The 25530-nt window shown below is 30.7% G+C and overlaps 1 protein-coding gene across 1 annotated transcript in view; it reads right to left on the reverse strand.

Moving 5' to 3' along the window:
- Positions 1 to 24544, reverse strand: part of LOC100162260 (putative uncharacterized protein DDB_G0271606) — a 25450-nt gene extending 906 nt beyond the window's left edge. Inside the window, exons 1-2 of the mRNA XM_029489637.1 lie at positions 24423 to 24544; positions 7773 to 9429 (exon numbers count right to left, since the gene is read on the reverse strand). Coding sequence (XP_029345497.1) covers positions 7773 to 9429; positions 24423 to 24434 — 1669 coding nt within the window. The 5' untranslated portion in view covers positions 24435 to 24544. The remainder of the gene's footprint in view (positions 1 to 7772; positions 9430 to 24422) is intronic.
- Between the last annotated feature and the right edge of the window lie 986 nt (positions 24545 to 25530).

Here is a 25530-nt window from a genome sequence, read left to right on the forward strand (position 1 = left end):
TTAAAAAAAAAAATTAGATTAACTTTTTTTAAACTGGGTTAAGTTAAGATATTTGTCGTTCAATGATCACTTCACGTATATTCGATAGACAGTAACGTGTCAAATTGTAAACGATTTGAATGGCCTAACATTAGCTTTTATTTTGTTGTAGAATGAGGTGTATTATGATACATCAAAAGAAATTTATCTAATTGAAATTGTGCTTTTGTAATAAAATAATGAAGTTTGAAAATACAATAATCTAATTGGACATTTTACTTAAAAGTTCATGGTGCAAGTAGTTTTCAAATCATTTTGAACAAAATCATCAGAGTTTTAGCCAATAATAGAAATTATTGTAGCGTATTTTCAACAATTTATTAGATAATATTCCTCGTGGCTCGCATTACAACGCACTAGTGACACGTCATAATAAAGCAACCAATAAACAAAAAAAAATCATTGTAAAACCAATATGTTCCTGAAATAATAAGGTATCCCAACAAAAACACTCTGCCATACTCCATGTAAAAAAACCGCTAAGTATAAAAAAAAACTACTCTAAAAGTTGTGATATCATTTCATATCTTTGAACTATATATGTAATTTATGTTAAAATAGTCTGATAAATAATTGAACTTAACTTGGAAACTTAAATTTAAAATTTAAAAATACTATAATAAATTAATTAGCAGACTATTTGAACATAAAAATATTTATAGTTCAAAAACATAGCTATAAAATGATATCACAACTTTAGAGCAGTTTTTTTTTTATACTTTGCGTTTTCTTTACTCGGAGTTTATCGGAGTGTTTTTATTGATACCTTATTATTTGTAAGTCATTGTTACGTGACTAGAAATAAGTAATAACGTGCTTTAAGATAGAATATTATTAAGTAATAAGTTTTTTAAAACAATTACGTACATTTATTATGGTAGTTACAGAAGATGAATTTTTAATTCGAAAGACAAAACCTGGTCGTTAAATATATCTAAACCTAATAATACTCAAGGCTACGCTTTATTTATTTATATAATATTATACACGTTTGTATAAATAATATAATATATATAAATATATTATTATTCCTTTTAATATTCATATTGTTTATATTGTTTTAGTAATTGCTGCAGCAATGAGAGTAGTGGGGCGTATAAGCGGTGGATCGAGGGGGGGCATATTATATTTTACCATATTTTCGTCGCATAGGTACGCAAAACCAGACTTGAAACAACTTGAAGATTTTTGGTTATAACTTTGAAGCCATCCAACCAATCTGCTTGCGAGATTACCTGCCAGTTCACATCTGCACAATATTTCTGATCGATTGATCCCTTATATGTTCAGCTGTATGTTCTGTAGAGTGGGCCGATAGATTAGCATAAATTAGCACTGTTTTTGAGTGGTACTACTCGGGCTCCTGTTAACATACGTTAGTGGCTAGTGGCCACTCACTTTTTTATATTACTTAGCTTGAAGCTTTACTACCGTCACGCTGGATTACTAGAAAGTACCCGATGTAGGATGACAGCAACGCGTAAGTTTCCACACAACCTTTGCTTGTTAAACGGCATAATATCACATTGCCCTTGTTGCTTAAAAGCATGAGGTAATACACGTGGTGCAGCTTTTATTTATTATGGTGTCCCCTAGCTATTTCCTCCACATCATAGATGTGCGCACAGCACGTGATTTTTTCTTGGGTCGAAGCGTCATGTACCTCAATAATATTACACATATATTGAGACGCTACAGCTGTAACAATAATTAGGTATTTATTATTCAACTTTTAGCAGTTCTATTTTTTATATATTTTTTTCATATTAAAATTTAAAATCATAGAATGCAATGAATTGAGATTCCTCACTGACTAAGATATAATTATAAGTATATCTTAGTCCTTAAGATTACCCAACTACTTAAGTTTTTCATAGAATAATATGATAATTGATAAACATACAAAAACAACCGTAGGGTCACAATCACTAGAACGTCATTTAGACACCCAATATACTAACAACATAAAACAAAAATATAATATTCTAAAATCGTAGTTATTAAGTGTCGAGTAGTTATGACTGACAGCCAGTACTCAAATAACTTAATATTTTTGCGTTACCTAACCTTAAATGTTAATAGTTGAAAGATAAACAGTAAACTGCCTACAGTGCCCAAAGTGATTACTTAATTAAATATTTGAATAAGTACCCATTAGCCAGTTATTATTTTCTTAGTGTGTACTTAATTAAATATTTGAATAAGTACCCATTAGTCAGTTTTTATTTTCTTAATGTGTAAATTACGTAATACTTTAAACATAAAAAAAATGAATTCCGATGAAAGGGCTGGTCAGAAAATAATAAGTACCTACATATTTAAAAAAAAATCTATGTGTAGTTCAAGTAAGCTATTTATAAGTTATTAAATACTTATATACTTACATATTTTTGCACATAAGTGTTGTACTAATGAAAAACCGGAGATATCGGTTTATTATGAATTGTTATTGATGATTTTTTTATCGTCAATGGATTTAAGATTCAATCAAGAAACTTTAAGCTTTACTGAAACTATTGCTAGTTTGGTACACATGGATATAAAGACTGAAAAGAGTGATGTTTTGGCTAAGTTTTTAAATACTTAAAGTACAGAAATAAAAACTGAAATAAACCTTTTAAACTATTTAAACCATTTGCCTGAATCTAATAAACCTGATGGTATCTCAGTGCTCAAGTAAATCTATTTATTTGTGGCTTGATTGGCTGAAAACTAACAATAGTATATCTACATACAGTGGTTTTTATAAAACCTTGCAACTTTTTACCCTTATACCAGTCACAAGTTGTACATGCGAACGAATGTTTTCAAAAATGACAATTATAAAAACTAAACTTAGGATTACGATGAAACAGGAATTATATTCGTTACTTTTACTATTCACTGAACAAGAGTTAACAAGTGGCGTAGACATGCGTTCTGTCATCGACGAGTTCAATAAATTAGAAAATAGACGAATGAGGCTGTAAATATATACTACGTGGGTTTGGATCCAAAAGGTTCTATGTGTAAATTTGAAATTGTTCAGAAAAGCCAATTTAAATGCGTTTAAATATTTTTCAGCCTATAGTTATTTGATTTGAACGTATAAATTATCAAAACATTTTTAATTAAATCAGAATTTATATTATCTCAACAGTTATAATTGAAAAAGAATTTGGTTATCAAATAATAATGATAAAACCAAACTTGGAACCAAATAGTTCTAGAGGGAGGACCTTTTAGCCCAAAAATTAATAATCAAATATCGAATAGAACCTTTTTACAAACAATATAAATAAAAGTATTATACCTACCACATGAACTTCTTCTACATAGTTATAACAACCTAGCATACAAAATAATGAATGCTGATCCCGTACATAATTAATTTATTTTATTTAAGAACACCGTCAAATTAATGCGTCGTAATATTATGAAAATTATATTATTATTGTTATAAACATTATTTACAATATTATAATTATTTAATATATAAACTTAATATGATAAAAAAATGCGAGCAAACGTCGAACAATGGAATATCCCAAAGAATATGTTATTATAGTAAATACTTATATGTCTATTTATAACATTATTAAACTTTTACAACATCGCCCGACCACTGCGACGCATTATGAATTCAGAATAATATTATTATTGTACAAATTATTATATGCGTGGTAGGTAGGTAGTAAAAATCACACTTAGAACTTTTTGTTCCCAATAAAATAGTTTTTGACTTAAAACCTTTTGTTCTAACATTAAATAAATTAAGTACAGTTCTATCTATGTTTCTCAAGAGTATTATTTTGAAGACTGATAGAACTTTTTTGCACTTAATAACTTCTTTGATTCTCAACATATTGAATTATTTACTAGCTAGAAAAAAGCGCGGTAAAATCCATAGCCTATATAACGAAAAAAGTGAATTTCATAAAATATTTACATAGAACCTCTTTTAGATCCAAACCCGCGACTAATAAATAATAATTAATTAATATGTTATAACTTATAATATACAAATGTGACTTGTGCCTGCTCTATTTTTTTATAATAGTTATACTATACTCTGTCTCTGTGTGTATAATATATAAATCAAATTTTTCATAGGCACGCTCCGAACTTTAAGTCTGAGCACGCCTATGTCCACATCGTAAGCAAAAACACGTGAACACCTGTCGACTACAATAATATTGTAATTTACATAGATCGGTACAGTGAAAGCTGCACTTCTCGCGTATAACATAATATGCGTTTTAAACATCAATAGAACATACTTTAATATAAACAAATATCGAATTTAATATTTAATGTGTTTTAATTTATAATTTAGGTACAATTGTGTCACAGCGCGGCATTTGCACATTTTCGGCTAACTAGCGTTGAATGGAAAGCATCTGAAAAGGCAAGCTAGGCATCTGGGGCTGGAGGATTTGTATTCGTCACATATGGTATTATAACTTATAAATCAAAGGGGTGTAAAAATGGGTTAAAATATTGCGAGTACTTAATCAAACCTATACACGGGTTTCGTATTAGGCTGACCTTCTTCGCTCAGAATCGTTTTTCGTATACAATGATGTTATATCATTGAATTCAAATTTAACACCATCCATTGCAGTGACCCACTTGTAACCTACTGTACAGCAAAGCGACACCCATTTGCCCACCTTTTTACATTTTATTAGGTGTATTTTGTTATTTTTCCTTAGGAAATAGATCAACAAAATATTAATTATTGGAACAAGTAATAACGGTAATGTGTGTTGCTCTCTGCCGAATAATGTTGGTAGTGTGTAAAACCGACTATTATTTTATAGTTGGGTATAGTAGTACTTTTTATCCACTAGTGTGTGCATAAGTTGTGGTTTTTCGTAATTGACATATGTGTTGCTTTTTTCAGTTTTTATAGCTCTAACAAATAAAATGTTCAAAACAACACAATGATAATGTTGTCTCAGTCTTACACACGTGCGACATAACAAATTTTCATTTACAATTTTCAATAGTGTGCTTCGTTAGTTTTGATGTTAGGAGTGAATTGACCAGTATTATCAAACTTTTAGGTACCTAAGAACACAGGTTAAGTGAATCAGTAAATTCACTTAATCTGCGGTAAGAACATTATCTGTGTTCTCTTGTATTTTTTACAATATTTAAATTTTTGGGTGAGTTATAATTTATATTATGTATTTACGTACATACTATTATACCTTTATACTCATGCTGAACTCAATCTTCAAATTTGAATGTGGTTTATATAGTTATATATCCATTTGTAACATAAAACATTTGGCAGTTGGTATTTTGTGGGTCAAAAGTAGAAAACTCAAGCAGGTACTTTTCTTAATAATTGGATAAAACTATTAAACAACAGTTGGGAAAAGGGATATTTACGCAACACCAGATTTTGACTTGTTTTAACTTTGAAATTAATAACCGTGGGTACTTTAAATAGATACCAATCATTTAATACATGATAAAATAATTCTCAACTTCTGTTTTCTTTTCAGTTTATATTGATTTTTTTGTTTCCTAATAATTTTATAGCACCAAACCAAATAAACGTGAGTTGTGGGTACGATGAAGATAAAATCTAATACATTTTAGATAAAATTACAATTTACGTCGTTGTTACGTGCATGACAAATTATATTTATATACTTATAAAACATAATATATTTTGTCACAGTTGTAGGTATGATCATTTGTTTAATAATAGCTGACCGATGACCGCGATCATGGTTGATATTTTCAACAAGAACGCAAATGGTGTGTTCACTTTTGTCAATAGATAGCGCTGCTATTATTAATTTTGTATTTTTAATCGAATATTTGGATTTCTAATTTCGAGCCAATAACGATTTGGTATTCGAGTCAAGAGGTTAAAGTGGTGGGAGAACGCAAGTAGACTCAGTCCTTCTACTTCCTACCAGAAATTATTCAAAAGGTACGGTAGTAAATAGGTACCTCAACGTTTAGTAAAAAATTTCCTCCGTAAAAACTATTATTTATTTTCGAAATGTGATAATTTTCATTGCATAACGTTATTTCATTAAATATTGTGTATACAAAGTATATTTTTGTTTAATTTATGTTATAATTATTTCACTATGTTACTATCTGTAATTATAAATATTCAAGTCTGAGGGCCGTACATACTACATAGTCGATGTTTAAGGGGCCTCGTTACTGCCGTCATTTTTAGCTAAAAAGACCTAAAGTATTGACAAAATTAAAGTTAGTTAACGTTGTCCGATTTTGATTCTGAAAACAAATTTGAACTCACCAGAAACTCGTCTATAGATCCTACGAAGCACTTTGTAAAAACTAAATTTTATATTATTGTGAACTGTAATATTGAAAACTTACTATAATATCGCAGTGAAGTTACCTCACTGAATTACCTTACTAAAATATACTAATACAAAAGTATACCTATATTTCTATGAATTATTTATTTTTTATTAAATGGCACAAAACACAAGACAGTAAAAACAAAAAAAAATATAAGATTATAACATATTTTATTATTTATAATTTAATATAATATTATACTATATTAATATAATTACTTTTGTTTACATTCAAAATAATTGATTTCTAAATAATACAACGTTGTATACTCAAGCTTTAGTTGATTACCTTATACCTAGTCATATATATATTTTTTTTATAAAACAAGAATAACACCTGCAAATAATAACATAATACAGCAAGATATACTTGCATATTTGTAATTCAGTGAAGAATGATGCACCAACAAATGTTTAGTTGTCGAAACAGTTGTTTTATAATTTAACCTATATATTACAATAAATTGAAAGTATAGATGCTAAACACATAAATATACATACATCGTGTGCACATTTACTAGCAAATAATAACTTATATTAGCTATAAATACCTAAGTATAATAATAATGCATTTTCGAAAAGTATATTAATTAATTTTACAATAATTACAAAGTACAAAATATACGACACTTCATAAAAACACGAATACAGATTAACAATATTATTATTAAATTACATACTGCATAATAATAAAATAAACCGTTCGCCCGGCTACGATGGTCATTAAAGAAAAAAAAATACAGATAATTAGACTATCAAATTATTAAAAAAAAAAAAAACGTTTGATGAGCGTTTAGAATAAAAAATAATGCCCGTAAAAAAATAGTGCTTCTCTGGTTGGTTATAAAAAAAATCGCATTTTTATGTTAATATTAATAACTAATTTTTACGTGTTTTAGAAAACAATAATAATAATTTATTATATCATGAGCGAATGCTTAGGGTGTTATGTCATTACAATATATTGTTGTGCCGGGTCCGGTCTTGCAAGTGGTGTGGAGGAAACGAATCGACTAAAAATATTTTGAAAAATAAAAACAATAACTTGTGTGGTGATACAACAACAATAATGTTATAACGATAATCGCCACCGTCGTTGGATCGCCGACCGCATGCAGACGGACGCCGATCAGAACAACAACGGCTGAGGCCCGACCGCGTTGTCGTTTCTGCCCTCGTGATTCAAAGCCAACACCTTATACACCACGTCCAGGTCTCCCGGGAGTCTGGGCACTGACAACCCATAACCGAACGACTGTGGTTGTGGTTGCCTATTCACTCGCTGTTGCTGCAGTGTCTGTTGCTGGGCGAATTGCGGCAGAAGCGCCAACGGACCGTCGCCGAACTGCAGTCTCTGTTGTTGAACAAATTGGTTAGGTTGCTTCTGCAGCTGCCCTTGGACAGGTTGCAATTGTAGTTGCAGCTGCTGTTGTGGCTGCTGCTTTTGCTGTTGCTGCTGTTGTGGCTGCGGCTGCGGCTGGAAGACTTCTGCCCTTTGTTGTTGTTGCTGCTGTTGCCGTTGTCGTTGTTGTTGTTGTTGTTGTTTTTGTTGTTGTTGTTGTTGTTGTTGTTGTTGTTGTTGTTGTTGTTGTTGTTGTTGTTGTTGTTGTTGTTGTTGTTGTTGTTGTTGTTGTTGTTGTTGTTGTTGTTGCTGCAGTTGTAATTGCTGTTGTTGCAGTTGCAGTTGTCGTTGTTGGACGATCTGTTGCAGCTGTTGTTGTTCTTCAAGCACCGCCCTCTGCTGCAGTTGTTGTTGGAACCTCAGCTGTTGATGCACGGCGAACGACTCTCGTTGCTGTAGTTCTTCCCGCGATTGTACCGACTGTAGCCGTTGCTTCGACAACTCAACGCTTTTCAGGAACTCCAGTTCACTCCTGTCTGGTTCAACTGTGTTCCGGTCACCACTGTCACCTGATTCCGCTCGGGTTTCCAGGGCCAGTATTTTCTGCCTCTCCAGTTGTCCCGGTTCCGTGAAAATGGGTATGACGCGCCGCGGGACGCCCGCCGAGTCCTGTTGCACCGTGAATGCCGTCAGTAAGGGTGCCTCGAAAAAGTCAACCACGGTCCCAGTGTCTGTGGCTGGTGCCGTGGACGCAGTCGGCGTCGTACGCAGTGCATTGTTTGGTGCGTTGTCATTGACGATCGACACGGTCTTAGGGGCCTCGGATGAATCGAGTGTGGGTGGCAAGAGCGTCGGCAACAGTGGGGGTAACAGTGCTGATGACGTGGACGCAGCTAGCGTTACTGTTGCCGTCTTGGGCGAGACTGAAGTAGACAACGCTACCGTCGGAGTAGGCAATGCTTCGGTGCGAGTGGTCAACGCTACTGTTGAAGTGGGCAATGCTACTGTCGGCGTCTGTGACGACGTAAAGACCTGCTGTTCTTGTTGCACTAGTTCCGTTGGCTCTTGTACGTTGAGTTTCAATTGCAATTGTGAGTTCTGTCGCTGTTGTAAGTCTTGTGGCTGTAGTATCTGAACTCCTTGATCCTGCGACGGTTCCAGTATCTGCTCTTGGTCCTGCGTCAGCTCCAATCTCTGCTCTTGATTCTGTAACTGTCTATTCTGTTGATCTTGTAACTGAATTTGCTGTTGGCCTAGTATTTGTATTTGTTGTTGATCTAGTAATCGTATTTGCTTTCGTTGATGTTGTTGCCTTTGTCTTTGTTGTTGCTGATGTTGCTCATTCTGCTGTTGCTGCTGATTCCGCTGTTGCTGTTGTTGCTGTTGCTGCTGCTGATTCTGCTGTTGCTGCTGCTGATTCTGCTGTTGCTGCTGCTGATTCTGCTGCTGCTGCTGCTGTTGCTGTTGTTCTCTTTGTTGGAATTGTTGTGATTCAACTTGCGCCAGCTTTACTTCGGTTAATCTATCCTCTTCTTCCAATCGGTTGAGTACTTTGAGCAAAGCTTTACGTAACTTTGGATCCAGTTTCAGAGGTTTTTTTGCCAAGTCGTTAATGGACTCTGCATCTAGAGAACTAGAAATTCCCAGTTGTTGTTGCTGATCTGCCCAACAGGAACCAGCGATTAAAAGAAACACACATAATGATGATACCTATAAACGAGACAAATTTAAGTTATTAGTTACCAACAAATTTACATGAAAATGCAATTTGACAAAAAATATTTCAATAATATATACCTACATAATGCATAATATATAACCACCTAAGTACCTAATATAATATATTAGGTATATATTTTAATACGTTGTTGAAAAATATAAGATACTGTAGGTGAAATGGACACAGAAATAGTGACGAAGTCATTATATGAGTTTAAAGAGAAAAGTATAAGTATAGATGTTAAGAAATGTTAGATGATTAAAGAGATTTTGTTGCACGATTTTAAGTTCTACGAATCCTGATTTTTCAGAATCAATCTTCAAGCGTGAGAAAGCGTATTATTATTGACCAACGAACTCGCGGGTTTATTAGGTAAGACAACAGTGGAATAATTGGAATCGAAAATGTTGCACAGTAATAGTTTTAATCCAAATGAGGAACGATGAAAATAAAAAAAATCATTATATTCATAATTGTATGTAATGGCTAATGGGTGTACAAAAATTTAAATTAAATATTTTTATTTACAAATGTTAACTAATAAATGGAAATATCAAACAAATCCCCTTATAGGTAGAAATGTAGAATAGGTAGATAGTTTTCAATATAATATAACCCAAATATACATATATTGATGGAATAAAAAATAGGTAGCCTTAATTTGAGTAGGTATATACCTGTAAATACATTTTTTATAATACTTTGCTGAATATTTTAGACAGTCAGACTTGTGATAATTTAATAGAAATGATACTCCAATACATAATTATTTGAAATTATTTCTTGTAGGACATTTTCTACATTTGTACCAATAAGTTAAAAAATATTTTAGGAAAGTTCTAATAAGTTATTTATCAGACTTTTTTTTAAACACATGCGTTATTACACAAATTGTTTTCAATGAAAGTAAACAATAATAAAATTATTCATAACAACTTACAAATACTAGCATGTATGTATTTTATTGTTTTTGTAGATTGTGTATTGTAACTTATTTTTGTGGTATTTGGATAATATTATGAATTTGTAGAAAAATTACAATTCACCCGTATGATTTAGTAGGTGTTTCACACACATTGTCATTACTCGTTAATCGTTACTCGTATATGTAGGTACCTATACATGCAGCATGCATGTTGTATCAACACGGTAGGAGATAATAAGTAATACTTTTCATAACCTCACGTGCATAATGTATTGGTAATTACGTGTATTTTACACATCATTCAATGTATTATTTTCACATTGCTTTCATTGGACTCACGATTAATGATTGCCAGTAGGTATGCAGTGTGTATGGTGTATACATATTATACATATATATGATATATCATACATACATTGGCAATACCTAAAACGTGTGTGAATCGTAAAAACAAGCGTATATCGTCGATGACTATTGAATGAAACAATTTAATATAACTTACACCTCATCACTATCATATTTACATATTATAGACTTATATTTTTATCATACGCTTTTTAATGTATTTATATAGGGATGCTACGAGAACGATTTCAAACAATATCGCATAATTTTTACGATTTTAATAAATATATACATGCGTCACGTGGCTATACGCCTACTATTTATAATAGTATGAACTAATGAACTATGATAAATGTATATTAAGGTTATAAAATGAATTTACGACACATGTATTACTTAGATATACGTACAATATTACAATTATTATGCAAAAGTGGATATTACACTAATTAGTTAAAAAGTTAAAGCCAAATAAAAAGTTATTTATTTTTGCACTTCTAACTTAACTATAATTAGTTCATTTTCTAATCAACTCAATAATTTATCCATAGATTTATAATGGTACATTGTAAATTGTAATATTACTTAGCTTTTTCTGTTAATTTGAAAAATTATAAGTACCTACCCACGTTAAATTAGAATCGTATTTAAGTAGGTATATACAAATCTTGAAATCTATTACTGCAGTTAAAATTTAAAACTTAAATATTTTTTGTTTAACCGCGCTAATACATAATGGTTTTAAATAAAAGTAGGTTAGTAACGTATATATTTCTTGATTTAATAATATTGTAGACTTGTACTTCTAAAATTTCCTACACAACTACACTTCTACAGTGCAGTATGCTATAATAAAAAGGAACGCGGTGAATTTTTAACAAAATAGTTGTGAAAATAATTAATGAAAGTTGCACAATCGCTATTGTTTGACCTAGGTGATTTTTTAAAAATAAAATATTTAACATTTTTTAATTGAGTAATATAATATATTACTAGTTATATAAATATTTTATTGGTATTAATTTTAAACTTTTAGAGTTGAATAATATATTATTTAGTAGGTATGTTAGGTATCTATTAACTTTTAACTAATAAAATCATGCAGATAGTAGATTCACTCTATAACTTAGTTAATTATATTACTCAGTACACTATACATATTTTTTAGTTCTATTTGCGGGACATAAAACTAGACTACTGGATCATGAATTCTTATTACTCACAATTTTTAACTCTTATATTTTGTGCATTTTTTGTGTACCCTGGTTTCATAGGTACAGTATTTTTGTCTTAGCTCTTTAAAAACAAAAAAAGTTCCAAGAGGTCTTTAGAGTTTAGGTTATGTTGGTAGCTGGTAAGTTGTTGTATGTAGGAATACATCAAATTTTGAACGATGTCTTGTACTTCAGATATATTTATTACCATTTAATGAATAAAATGTCACTTCTCAGTGGTAAAAAAAATGTTAACTTAAGGCAAATAAATATTTACCCTCCACGAGACTCACATTTCAGAGTTTACAAAACTAATATTCTGGCACCAGGCTTGACGTATTTACACACCCATACAATATTTCACCATTTATATGGGTCTGAACGGCTGAACACACGTGCTTACAAGTAATAAGTACCTATTGTCATTAATTATAAATACTAGTATTTATAATCAATGCTATTATTCATTAATATATATTTTTTATCATTGGACGGAACTATATTATAATATTTTCAACGAGACGTAGGTACATTGCATTATATGAAGTAGGTATGCTATTATATTATTGTGTACCTAGTGATATTTTCGTTTCCGCGACGTTAAGTGGTCCGCTAAAAAGAGTGGTCTGGCACGGAACCGTACAAATCACATACACAGACACACACACATAATATATTATACGCATAATATAATATATTATGTAGCTGCAAAGACCATTGTAATGTACAGAGCAAAGTCGTATTATTATCGTGTAACATAATATAATAATATTATCATTACAGAAGAGCGCCTCGAGTCCTTTTCCCCACTTGACAGTCGTCGTTCGTTTTATTTATTTATTTGTATGTCTCGTGAGGCGGCGCGTGGAGAAATCACCCATATGTGCGGTTGCTTATTATAACGTAGGTACGCTCGGTCGTTTTGTTTACTCGACGGTCGTGTGCGAAATATCAAGTCATGAACTGTTGACCCGTCTGTGTACAGACATGACCTCTCCGGGGCGGCGGAGGCAGAAAGCGTCGGAGTGAAAGCGTGTTCGGGTTGGGCTCGGTGTTCTCCGTAAAATTTGTTTTTTGTTTTTGATGCAACACGTCGTAACTCTGATTTATCATAATAATAATAATAATAGTAAATAAAAAATAAATAAATACCATCGGACGCGTCCTACGCGGGTGGCGAAATCGTAACGAAATTTTTTTTACTTTTTAATTCGGTATATTTTATCTATGAATCCGTTTTGCGGTCAACGTCTAAATATCCATGTACCTACTTACCACTATAATACAATGTGATATTATGAACGCGGTCGATAAAAACGTGTAGAAGCTATTTTTTTGTTGATAATGACGTTCAAGTGGAAGAGTCTCTCCATGGCATTACCTACGACGATAATATTATTATAACAACACGCGGGCACGAAATCGATGATTGTGCACAATACTACAATAGTATAATATTATAATGTATTATACCTATAGGTGTAATTATTGTGCGATGATCTATACATCGAGACGCCCGAAGAACGTGTCCGAACAAGGTAATATTTTTAACCTATGAGTCTATAATATAAACGTTAATATCGTATACTGCGTGTCAGAGTATAGCATAAAGTGTTATTATGAGCGATTGTTGACATAATAAATGATGCAAGTGCATAAAATGAGATTAAGGAAATAAATAATATCGTATAAAAACGTCTAAATAGGTACCCGGGGTAAGAATTGCCTGTATATGGCTGTATGTTTCATTCCAGATATTGAGTTTAGAATTGTATACTTGAATCGTTTAAAAGTTCAATCTTAATCAATATAAGGTTTATAACATTATTTATAATAGCAAGTGGTTAGTAAAGATGATTTATAATACCTACTTAATAATAAATTATAAAAAATTATGTGGATATAGGACATAGGTACTATAACTATACTAATGATTTGTTGTTTATATTACTTTTACAAAATTGTATATACATACTATTTATATTATTTATAATATATCAAGTATATTTAAAATTACATATTTAAATTGACACAAACTATATTTGATATATTATAACCATAGGTATAATTTTATAATGTCTTTCCTGTCACACTAATTTTGGTGCAAATTATATTTATTTTTTTAATATCTTTTGGGCCTATTCCATACGGCCATTATTTGATATGAAGAATGTGATATTAGTTCCCATAACTACCTATAAAAATGTAATTGGATCCCGGGAACGAAAAACATTCTTCACACGCCTTCTGTATATTTTCAACATAATATGTACAATTATACGAAGCGCAGAAAAAGATTAGACATAAATATATATGTAAATAAACTATGAAAATGCGGACGAAAGATGAAACATCAATATTTGATTTTATAAAAATTATAAAATTTAACGAGTACCTATAGTCAAAAAACAGTATAACCTATAATATGTATGTAATAAATAATAGTCGGCTGTAAAGGCGGGATTTTCGAGTGAAAGCGATAATAACACCGTACAAAACCGTACAATTTTGATTATGAATATCGACCGGCGCGCGGCGCTATCTATATAATGGACGCGTGCAGCAAGCGTATAAAAGCGTCAAAACGACGTACGGCTGATGCATTTTACTTCATGTGAAACACGAGTATAAAATATTATTCTTAATTCGTCCCGAAAACATATTATGATAATATATTGTTTCTAATCTGCGGGACACGCGTAATTACCGAAATCTGTAAGCCTCCTCCTCCTATATATAGTATAATATTATACGCGTATCCGGGGCTGCCGGATAAGCGACGATATTATTATGGTACGCGATTTATTTTACGACGGACCGTCAGCGTTCACACGCTGCCGCGACGCATTATATAGGATCGACGAAACGTCGTAACCGCCCATTTCGGGACTTACGACCGCTGTCGTTTATAACGGGCGGCATGTCCGCGCGAATATAACGTCATCATCTCAGAGACACGTCACGAGCGTTACGACGATAATATTTTATATTATTATAACAATGTATAGGCAATATAATATATCTATAACAATATAATATGCATACTGCACAAACAGCACGGCCGTAAAAAATAAAACGCGGGCGTATAGTAATATTAAGTTTAACGAATTAAATAGCAAAGTGGACGCGCGACGGCGACGACGGGTACCCGTACGATAGTTATAAGGTAACCTACCTATGTGGCTATATTGCAACGTCATTATAATATTATAGATTTATACAATATACCTATATTCACTTAACACTTGCGATCCTCTCGACTTGGTATAGTAGGTACATTATTACGTTCACACGTATAATATGCAAATAACGCTGGCACACGACTTATGAGAGGATATTGTATATTCAGCGCAATATTTGTTTTCTCTCTCAGACCCGCACGCGCTGCAATACCTACATATAACACACTTTCGTAAAATCTAGTTCCTGTGATTTTGAGTAATCAGCTTAAAGTGAAATCCCTCTGATTACAACAATTATCAATGATAATATTATGTTTGAGGATTTGACATATCGGTTTCATATTATATTATTATTTGACTTTGTAATCCACGACTTTAAAATTTATATGGATATTAAATTGTTTTCAGACAATATCCAGAAAAGTCGATATGTCCAGGGGTTAAAGTGAGGGGACACAGGGGGGCAGTCCCTCAGCCTCTGGCGGTGGTTAAAAAGCGTCCCCTTTAACAAATTAGGATTAACATTAATCAGGGTTAAAATTTGGATGAGATGCTTACACATTCACTGTTTATACGTTACATATACGCATTACACATTATACCACATGTAATTATAATACATGTAACGCTTAAAACTATATGGAGATAGCAGGAGCCCTCCATCCCCCCCCCTCCCGGGAATTTCTTTCCACATTAAGCCCTGGATATGTCATACCCTCAAAAATATTATTTTCTACGATTTGTGTGATGGATGTTTTTTATCTGTTTGATTACTTCCGATTAGTACTCAAATACATATACAAAAAAAAATGATTTTGCGCTAATGCGTTTTGTCTATGTTACGCGTGGGACAGACAGAGAAAACAAACAATGCGCTGACATCCTCTTAATATCACCGTAAGTTATGTGTATGTGTGTTGTGTGTGTGTGTGTATGCACACGGTGCGTATATGGGATGTAATGCATAACCACGGAGAAAGTTCACTTGTCATTTACTCACACACACATATATCTATATATATTATATACATTATATACACATAAGCTCACGCCCACCCGGTTCCACTGGAGCTGCAGCATCGCGGTATAGGTAATATGAATTCCTATATATATATATAAATCGTACATAATATTATAGTAGACGATGATTTAGTCTCGGACGACTACTTTCATCCGATATCGATCTTGCGGTGCATAATATGACGCGTATAATAATGTGTGTGTATATATTTATAATGTGCACGTCTTACTACGAGACATTCTTGGGTATATAATGCGTGTATATGAATATTCTTCTCTTCGCGTTCACGCCGCCGCACCTTTTCGCCGGGTGAAAGGTCACGATCGCCGCCGCATAATACATAATAATAATATAACGTATCGTTTCATTATAATATTAGGTATATATTATAAGCAACAATTATTATTATAATATTATATTATATATACATTATGTTATGTGCAAACGACCACCGGGTCGCCGCCGCCGAATATCAATCGCAAGCGCGTCTCATACCCCGGGCCACGATAATAATACTATTACCTACCTATTAATATAGCCGTTTTATGGCTAATTATTCTAAACGAAGAAAGTCACTGTGTATAATATAAATTATGATAATACATCCGTCCGACTGACGTCGTATGGTATTTTAATATACCACCGAATGTAACGCGTTGCAGTGGTTTTAATGTTTCGTACGTATTAACCTACGGGCTTACGCGATCTTCCCAAGGATCTCACGTCTGTGGCGTCTTATACCGCCAGCCGAGGCTGTTGAACCGGTGACCACGAGCATTTACCGCCGCGATTTGAGAGTCATCGATCGGTATCCGGAAAAAGAGAACTCGAAAAACCTAGTATTAAAGTACTGGCATATAGGAAACGCGTGTATGAAGTAACGGTTGAAAATAGTCATTATTCAGAACAAAATTGTGTAAAACAAAAGTAGTCTAATAATAACTAATACTCTCAATAATATTGTCAAATCGATATTGTCGATAATTATTAATTACCTAGTAATATATAATAATAATATGTAATTGTATACCTCTGTAAACTTCAGTAGTCCAGTTGTACATAATATGTTTTTGTATTTTGTACACTGGCCATTGGGTCAGCATTAGTAATTATCTCGAAAGTATTATTGTAATGGTAAAAATTAAGCTGTCTATATAATTTTTACTGCCGTGTAAAAAACGATGAATCGTAAAATTTAAAATCCCGCTTGAGAAACCCTAAGATATAATAATAATATGTACGTGCCAAGCGTACATTTTGCACAGCCGTTAGTCGTTACGCAAGACAATTTTTCATCACACGTAGACATAAAAAAAATAGATAGAATATAATAAATGTTGTGCATAACATGTACACAGTGCTGATGTGCTCTTTCCGATTGTTTGTTTTTCTCGCCTGTACGCCGCCGCCGGGAAACAAAATACCCATATCATTAGGCTACAGGTAGGTATACCAATTATTATTAAACCTACCTGCAACCGACTACCGTCTACAACTACTATTATAATTCTATACTGTAATATTATTATGGATGTTTAAACAGTGAGCTCGCTTTCGATTTTTATTTTTTATGTTATTCTTCTGAGTTTTTTTCATGACTAATTAATTAACTAATTTATATTATATTATAATATATGCATATTATTTATACGCCACGGTTACTTCCACAGCGCAATAGCTATATTATATATGTATAATATATTAATTATTTTATTATTGTGTTATGATGCGCTGACCATGTACACTGGGTCAAAACTCAAAATATCTGTATTATGTTATTATTATTATATTATATATATAATATATTGTATAATTGAATTGTGTAAAATCGAGTTGCGCAACAACCCGCGTGTAGTTTCGTTGGACTGGTAAATTAAGACGAAAAAAAAAATAAAAATAAAATCTTTACACATTGGTTTGATACAATTCGCTGTAAAAAATATGCTTTGAACAGTATGATTCTTTTAAAGGTTTACAATTTTACAATCATTTTCTCAAAACATTTTAATGTTTTCGGAAACCATTTTTTAAGACAATTTCAAGTACTTAATTACAAAATATTTATGAAATAAAATAAAATTATTTACTAGATATTTTTTTTATTGCAATTATTTCTTTTAAGATTTATACATTTTTAAGCAGTTAACTAGCTAAACTTATTAATATTTAAATTGGAAGTTGTGTCGATGGGCCCCCCTTCACTTACGCTGCCATGTCTAGGTAGTACACAAAAATGTCAACTTATTTACTTATTGTATTATTATTGTATACAGATTGTAATTAATATCCTTTATAAACAAAGAACTTAATAGCATATTAGTATATTAATATTAGCTACTCATTTGTAATATATTCTATTTGTTTATATTGTTTGGTTATGACTTCAAATAATTATCTAAAAAAAATATTTTCAAAAAACGTTAAAATTGTTGATATTTAAGTTCAGGTACCTAACCTACCATTATTAAAAAAAAAAAAAAAAAAAAAAAGATTTAAATGTTAGTATTAGATATATAGATACTCCCATTAGGTGTACCATCGCGGACGGTAATTCATATTACATGGACATTTTTATTTTCTACGTAAGCTCTACAGGATTACGCGTTTCCTAATATGTGTGAGTAAAATAAAATATATACTTTATAATATAACATGAATGTATGATGTTTTTATGGTGGCACGTAAATGTACCTATAAGTTCGCTGCACGAATAGATCAATACCATATTCTATAATTTATTGGTTATAATTGATATCACAAAGCATACGCGGCACGTATCTTGTGGAATACAATAATATACTCATAATACCTAACTCATATGTAATACAATGTAATAGCGTGCAGTACACGTTATCTGACGGATCATGGATGTGTACGCGTATGGATTGCACGGTTCGGAATCTCTAATACGAACACTTTGAACCTCGTCACCGTGCCGAAACTGTAGGTTGCTTGTGATTTTATATTTCCTTTTCATACCGAAATTATTAAATAATTTATAGTTGTAGATGCATTGTTTTCATTGTTCGTTATTGGCTACGACCCATGCGAACTTTCCTCACTCTTTCTCATGTATATAATATTATGTTGTTACACAATAATATTCTATACTAACTATATTATATTATATGGGTGCCTATTCAATATATTGAAGAAAATATTATCATTATTGTGATGTACCAGTATAATTATACCTTAATACTTATAATATTGAGGTACCTAATTCCAAACTAATCGAAATCCACAACCCCTATTAGGCATTCAATATTTAAATAGCTATTATAGCTATATTATATAGTAAGTACCTACCCACCTAGTGTTCAATTATGGTCCTAGAACATCTTACTAGTAAGGACTTGAGTTGGTTGTAAATTTTAATGAAATCATATTACTACACTCTGTCCAGTGCAGAAAGAACACGTTACGGCCCGACGAGCATCCCCACGCGTCACTCTTCCATAGTGGAACCGAAATCGTTGGCAGGGTGTTGCGTGGTAATGCGCAGAATCGGCGTCTTATTTTGCTGGACTGAATACACGTAGGTACGTCATAAATCTAAACAGGGTGTACCATAAAGAATATTGTGGTTTCAAAAAATCATTACTCCTCGGGTTTTGGCCGTAGCGAAATTCATCTGCAGTTATCAAATGAACCAGTTGAATCCCTGGTTTTTTCACCTCTGCTTGAAGAACTGAGAGAAATAATCTAAAGGACCATCGGTTTAGTTACCTACACCTCACATTTTAGCCAGGATTTGGGACGAGTTTGGTTATCGTTATGAATTATGACCTCATAACCGTTGACGGGGAGGGGCATATTGAACATCTGTGGGAAGAAAAAACATGTAAAAAACTTGATAACCTGCTGTTTTGATTGTTTACTGCTTAAGATGTGTTAGTGTATTACTTTAATAAATTTATCGTTTTGAAACTAGGACATTCTTTATGGAAAACCTTGCAGTATTGTGCATCGAAGTATTTTTCACTGAGGCTTAAGCCAATTGAACTGTGTTTCACCGCTACCAGATTTGTTTTAGAAACGATATGATCTTACGAAAAAGAAACTAGTTTTGTAATTAAGTACATATACATGCCCAGACAGCATTTTGTAATGATAATATTATAATAGTATTATAATAACGTTATACTAATATTATTCGTTATTATAATGTTATAATAATATTATTAAACAAAAAATTGCTGTCTGAGTGGCAGAAAATATATTAGAAACACTACAACACTAAAATATTATGCATCACAGTATATTATATCCATTTAAAATTATTTATGTGGATGGCTTACGATAATAAACAGGTTCTAATTATTAACTACCTATATCTATTCATTAATTGCAAAATTTGATAAATATAATATTTGAAAACTTATTAATGACGTTTTATATTACTTAGGTTCAATTTGAGTTTCTTTAATATTCTTACATAAATATCTACAATGGTCTTACTTACCTACTTACTTAGCTAACAAAATATTAGGGCACACACTTGATATTAAAATCTCATAACTATGTATTGAATAATAAATGGTACAAGAAATGAGGACCAACTTGAAAAAAGATAATTAAAAAAATTATAAATATTAGAATATTCCAACTGCGTATATTTTTGCTTATTTATATGAGTCGATTAAAATATTACAAATTGTAAATATTGATACAATTATATAGAATTTATTGTTCCAGTCATGTGTACAAAAAAGTAACATTGACCCTGCCAAAAAATTATACAGTTATAAATTATTACCACGTTATAATAAATATTGATATAAACTGTTGTCTCTTATTTATACATTTTACATTTCAAATTTTATAGTTGTGTTTTTAATATGTTTTGATAAAATTCAATATTGTTTGAGATGATTTTTTAGGCGTTACGTTTTGCTGTTCTAGTGTCAAGATAGTTATCTAGATTAAGAGTTAATCGTCGTTATTGTATTGTATTACGATGTAACTCACTTAAAAATAAGTATGTAATAACTAATTAGCCGTGTTTTGTAAAACAAAATGGTCTGATGATCACGAATGACTTATATTTTAAAATGTATTGAGTAATAATATTGTATGGTTCATTGTTGTATTCTATGTTGAATGAATGCGTATTTATTATTACACGGTAATAAGTTTTGATCAATAGGTATTTACATAGATTTTTATTTTGTCTGCATATTATTTCAACAAGGTATTTGAATAATAATTTCCAATCAAAATTATTGCATAGTGATAATATATTAAGTATACTTCGAATTTTAGCAAAATTATTCATTTTTAACTTGTTACTTAGGTACATATACATAGTATCTATTATATAAACATAAATACTTAAGAATTAGTGTTTTCATCTATTATTTCGTAAATTTTATTCTTGTATATATGTATAGAATAATCTAGGATAACCTATGAATTTACATAAACATAAATAATCCTATAAAAAACACTAGGTGCCTAAACGCAAGAAAATCGTTTACTGAAAGAAGTCATGAATAAATATTGGATGTCACGTATTTATTTTCGTTCTAACACTATCTAGGTACTCCAGTCAGGTGTGTACATTATAGATACATACTACTTATATTATATAATTGGAAAACGAACGTGTAATCGACCTCAAGGATGATGCGTTTTTGGTTTTTGTACACATATATTGTGTTAGGAAATAAAATATATAACAATAACATAAGACCAGAGTTATATTAAAAATAATTAAGACATGAAAAAATATCAGCAGTAAGTTACCAAGTAGTAATGTCATTATAAGTTTGCCGTATCAAAGAATGCGATGTACTGATTTTTATTTACTTTATTATTCAATTGAGAGTTTTTTCACGAGGGTTGGAGAGGTTATTCAAATGAACAACTGAACTATAAATTGACAATATTGTGAAGCAAAGTCATAGATTTTACCTGACCAAAATTACCTTCTTAGTTATATTAATATAGGTATTATGTTAATTATATCGAATTGCATCGCTTTAAACACAGGTACTTATAAGTACAATAGTATACATTAACAAAATATCGAAGTGTTAACGAACTGTTGCAGGCACGGATGAATTGAATAATATATTTCGCAAAGTGCAAAGACCAATAAAAATTATATTGTTTCGACGATCTACGCGAATACGCGATTCGTAGATAACATGGTATATAGACATGTAATATTGTGTATAAGTACAAGTCAGATCACAAACAATATTTCACGTTTTCGAAAATACTTATCAATTGACATAATCTATTAACGCGTTTAATGATTTCCATATGATTATTGATTAGCCAATATATTACATATTTATCATTTGTTTATTGTGTCTGGTTATACAATTTCTCGTCTAGTAGCAAGCAACGTGTTTAATTATACCCACCCGATAAATACCATCCACAGTGTGGCTTTTCTAACGTTGACCACACATTCAATTGGTTACATTTTGTTCTTTTTTGAAATACGTTTTCACGCACCGAGATATATGTAAAAGTACCTTTATATATAGTTAGATACCATAACGCGATATCAGGTATATATAAAAACAATTTTGTCTAGTAAACATTTTTACTATCGTGATTTCAATTTACTACATTTTTAGTTTCATTAACCAATGAAACAAGATACTTTAATAAATGTGGTAATGTAGAAACATCGAATATAGATTAAATAGTATTTTTAAATTAATGATAATATCTTAATTTTAGATAAGATCGGAGAAATATGTGGACCACTACTCCATTTATCTGAACGTAAAATCCTTATTAATACAATTATATGTTAAATTTATACACGAACAAATTTTAAAATAATATTCTGCTTCTGATTAAAAAAATAAAAATATATAAGTTATTATAAAAAAGAAAAACCTCAAAATCATAACTAAAAAAAATGTAACTATTTGTAAGATATTTTATTTTAATGTTGTGTTATAATTTGAAATAATATTCAACTATGTAACACTTTTTTTAAAAGCGCAAAAAAATTACGGAGGTATAAACATTATTATATGTAATACCGGGTTGCTTATTTTGGTTAAAAAAGACTAGCCTGTAGATAGTATACAATAATATTATCGTTTTAAATAATAATAGCGTAACTAATCCGACTTAACAAACGTCTAATCAATGACCAAAGTACGATAAAAAAATACAATTTTGCTCCAATTAAAAAGAAATGGGTATTTTAATTTTGAAGATCCCTAAGCTATTTTACAAATCATAGAATTACATGACTGTTGTACAAGTTGAATCATGAAATCATCAGGAAAAATAGCAATTTTAATTTCCTTTTCAACGTGTATTTACCATGCTAAGTTTACGCTATTTCCATGTATTATGTATGTATGTATGTATTTATATATGTATGTATGTATGTATATATGTATGTATGTATGTATGTATGTATGTATGTATGTATGTATGTATGTATGTATGTATGTATGTATGTATGTATGTATGTATGTATGTATGTATGTGTAATGTATAATGTATATAGGTACAATATATTATTATATTAGGTTAAACAAGTTATGTAATTTTAAAAATTATGTATTTTTCTTTAATAACATAAATAATTATTTTCAGCTCTATACGAATTAATTCACACACAATCTGCTAAAACAATTGGTAAGTATATAATATGTGTTATAAAATTCGTAAAAGTGAAAATAAAATAAAACACACACACGATGTATACCCAAGTAATTATTTCATATTTCCGCTTTACCGGATTCGATCTCAAATAATAATTGTTTAAGAATACGGACTGTGTAAATAATAATACTGATTTTGTATTCTATTATCAATATAAATAAAAATATAAATAAAAACTCAACAGTAACAATTTGAAATTTAACTTTTACAATTAAATTCATAACATCAATAATTAATAATTATTATCAAGTCTTGCTGATATCAAGTCTCACAGCTTTTGAGGTAAAATTCATTTTTTAAATACTGCAATACCAATTTTACTAAAAATAATGTTATTCATATTCAACTAGAAATATTTTTAACAAAAGCTTAAGTAGTTAAAATGAATACATTTAGATAGTAAAGTATACTTTCATTCGAGTGATGTGTATCATATAGGATCAACAGTTATTGATGTAAATACATTTTATTAGAGTTAAAATATGAAAACAAAAATGTTATATTAGGACACGAGTAGTACGTAAAACCATGGCTATTGGGATTAAAAATTGTAATTCAATTTAAAAAATTAAAATTAATATTATAATTGTATGACAATTATGTGTTTATACATAAAAATATGATTTATACATAGTTATGTTCTACTAACCTGTAGTATCATGGTGATGTTGTTGGTAGACGTTCTGGATGGCGACTAAGCCAGTCTCAAAAACAATATCACGACGACGATGAGCAGATCGTAACGATAACCGGTCCCCTCGTGGAGAACTATCAGTCTCCGGGGGGCGAAAATTTCACTTTTTAAGGTCACGGCGATTGATGATCTCAACATGAACAATGTGAATAATAATGAAAATAATAATAATAATAAATCCCTCGTGAAATGATATATGATTAGATAGTATAGTATAAATGTATAATGCTTCCGGTTATTTTTATTAACGAGTCAAACATTGAGGAGTAGGTAGGTATATTATGGTATACCTAGGCGAGATAGACCAGTAATAAACGTGAATACCTCTTGGACTTAGTAAAATATGGATATCGCATTTATTATAAAAAAAAATGATAATTATAATACAAACTACGGAATGATATTATAATATTTGTTGATCTTCTTGTGTAGGTAGTAATGGTTGTACCTACCTATATCAAATAATAGATTTACACTTAAAAGTAAGATTTAAAAAAATAAAGACTAATTATGCATTAGGTATATACTTCTTTTTTATTAAGCATTGACGAATATCAGTTATTGTATTAGTTAACAAAAATAAAATCAATAAATAAACAACAATTATCAACAAATCATGTATGTGAATAAACTCTGATATAAACTATTTTTGTAATATTGTAACAAAATATATTGTAAAAAAACGTCATATAATCATACATTATAGTTTATTATTTGGTATTCATTATGCTAAAAATAAAAATATATTAGTTTGTATGTTTTAAAATATTAATCGTACACATAATCAAAAAATAATTCATTTTACACATAATATACAAATGTAATATGTTATTACTGTATAAAGACTATAGAAGTACTTTTATATTTTGAAATCGGAAATCGACGAAAGGAATAGTTTTTATTTAATCAAACGAATCCTTGCAAAAAATTACATTTCATTTTTAAAATTAAACCAACAATTGCGTACAATATTATTTTAAATAAAGTGTTTTCGTGATGTCATTAGTGTTTATAAAAATTTTTATTTTTTAATTTCTAGTGATTTAGTTTACACGAGCGAACA

This window comes from Acyrthosiphon pisum, chromosome A2 (genome assembly GCF_005508785.2).
Source record: "Acyrthosiphon pisum isolate AL4f chromosome A2, pea_aphid_22Mar2018_4r6ur, whole genome shotgun sequence".
Classification (NCBI taxonomy): Eukaryota; Metazoa; Arthropoda; class Insecta; order Hemiptera; family Aphididae; genus Acyrthosiphon; species Acyrthosiphon pisum.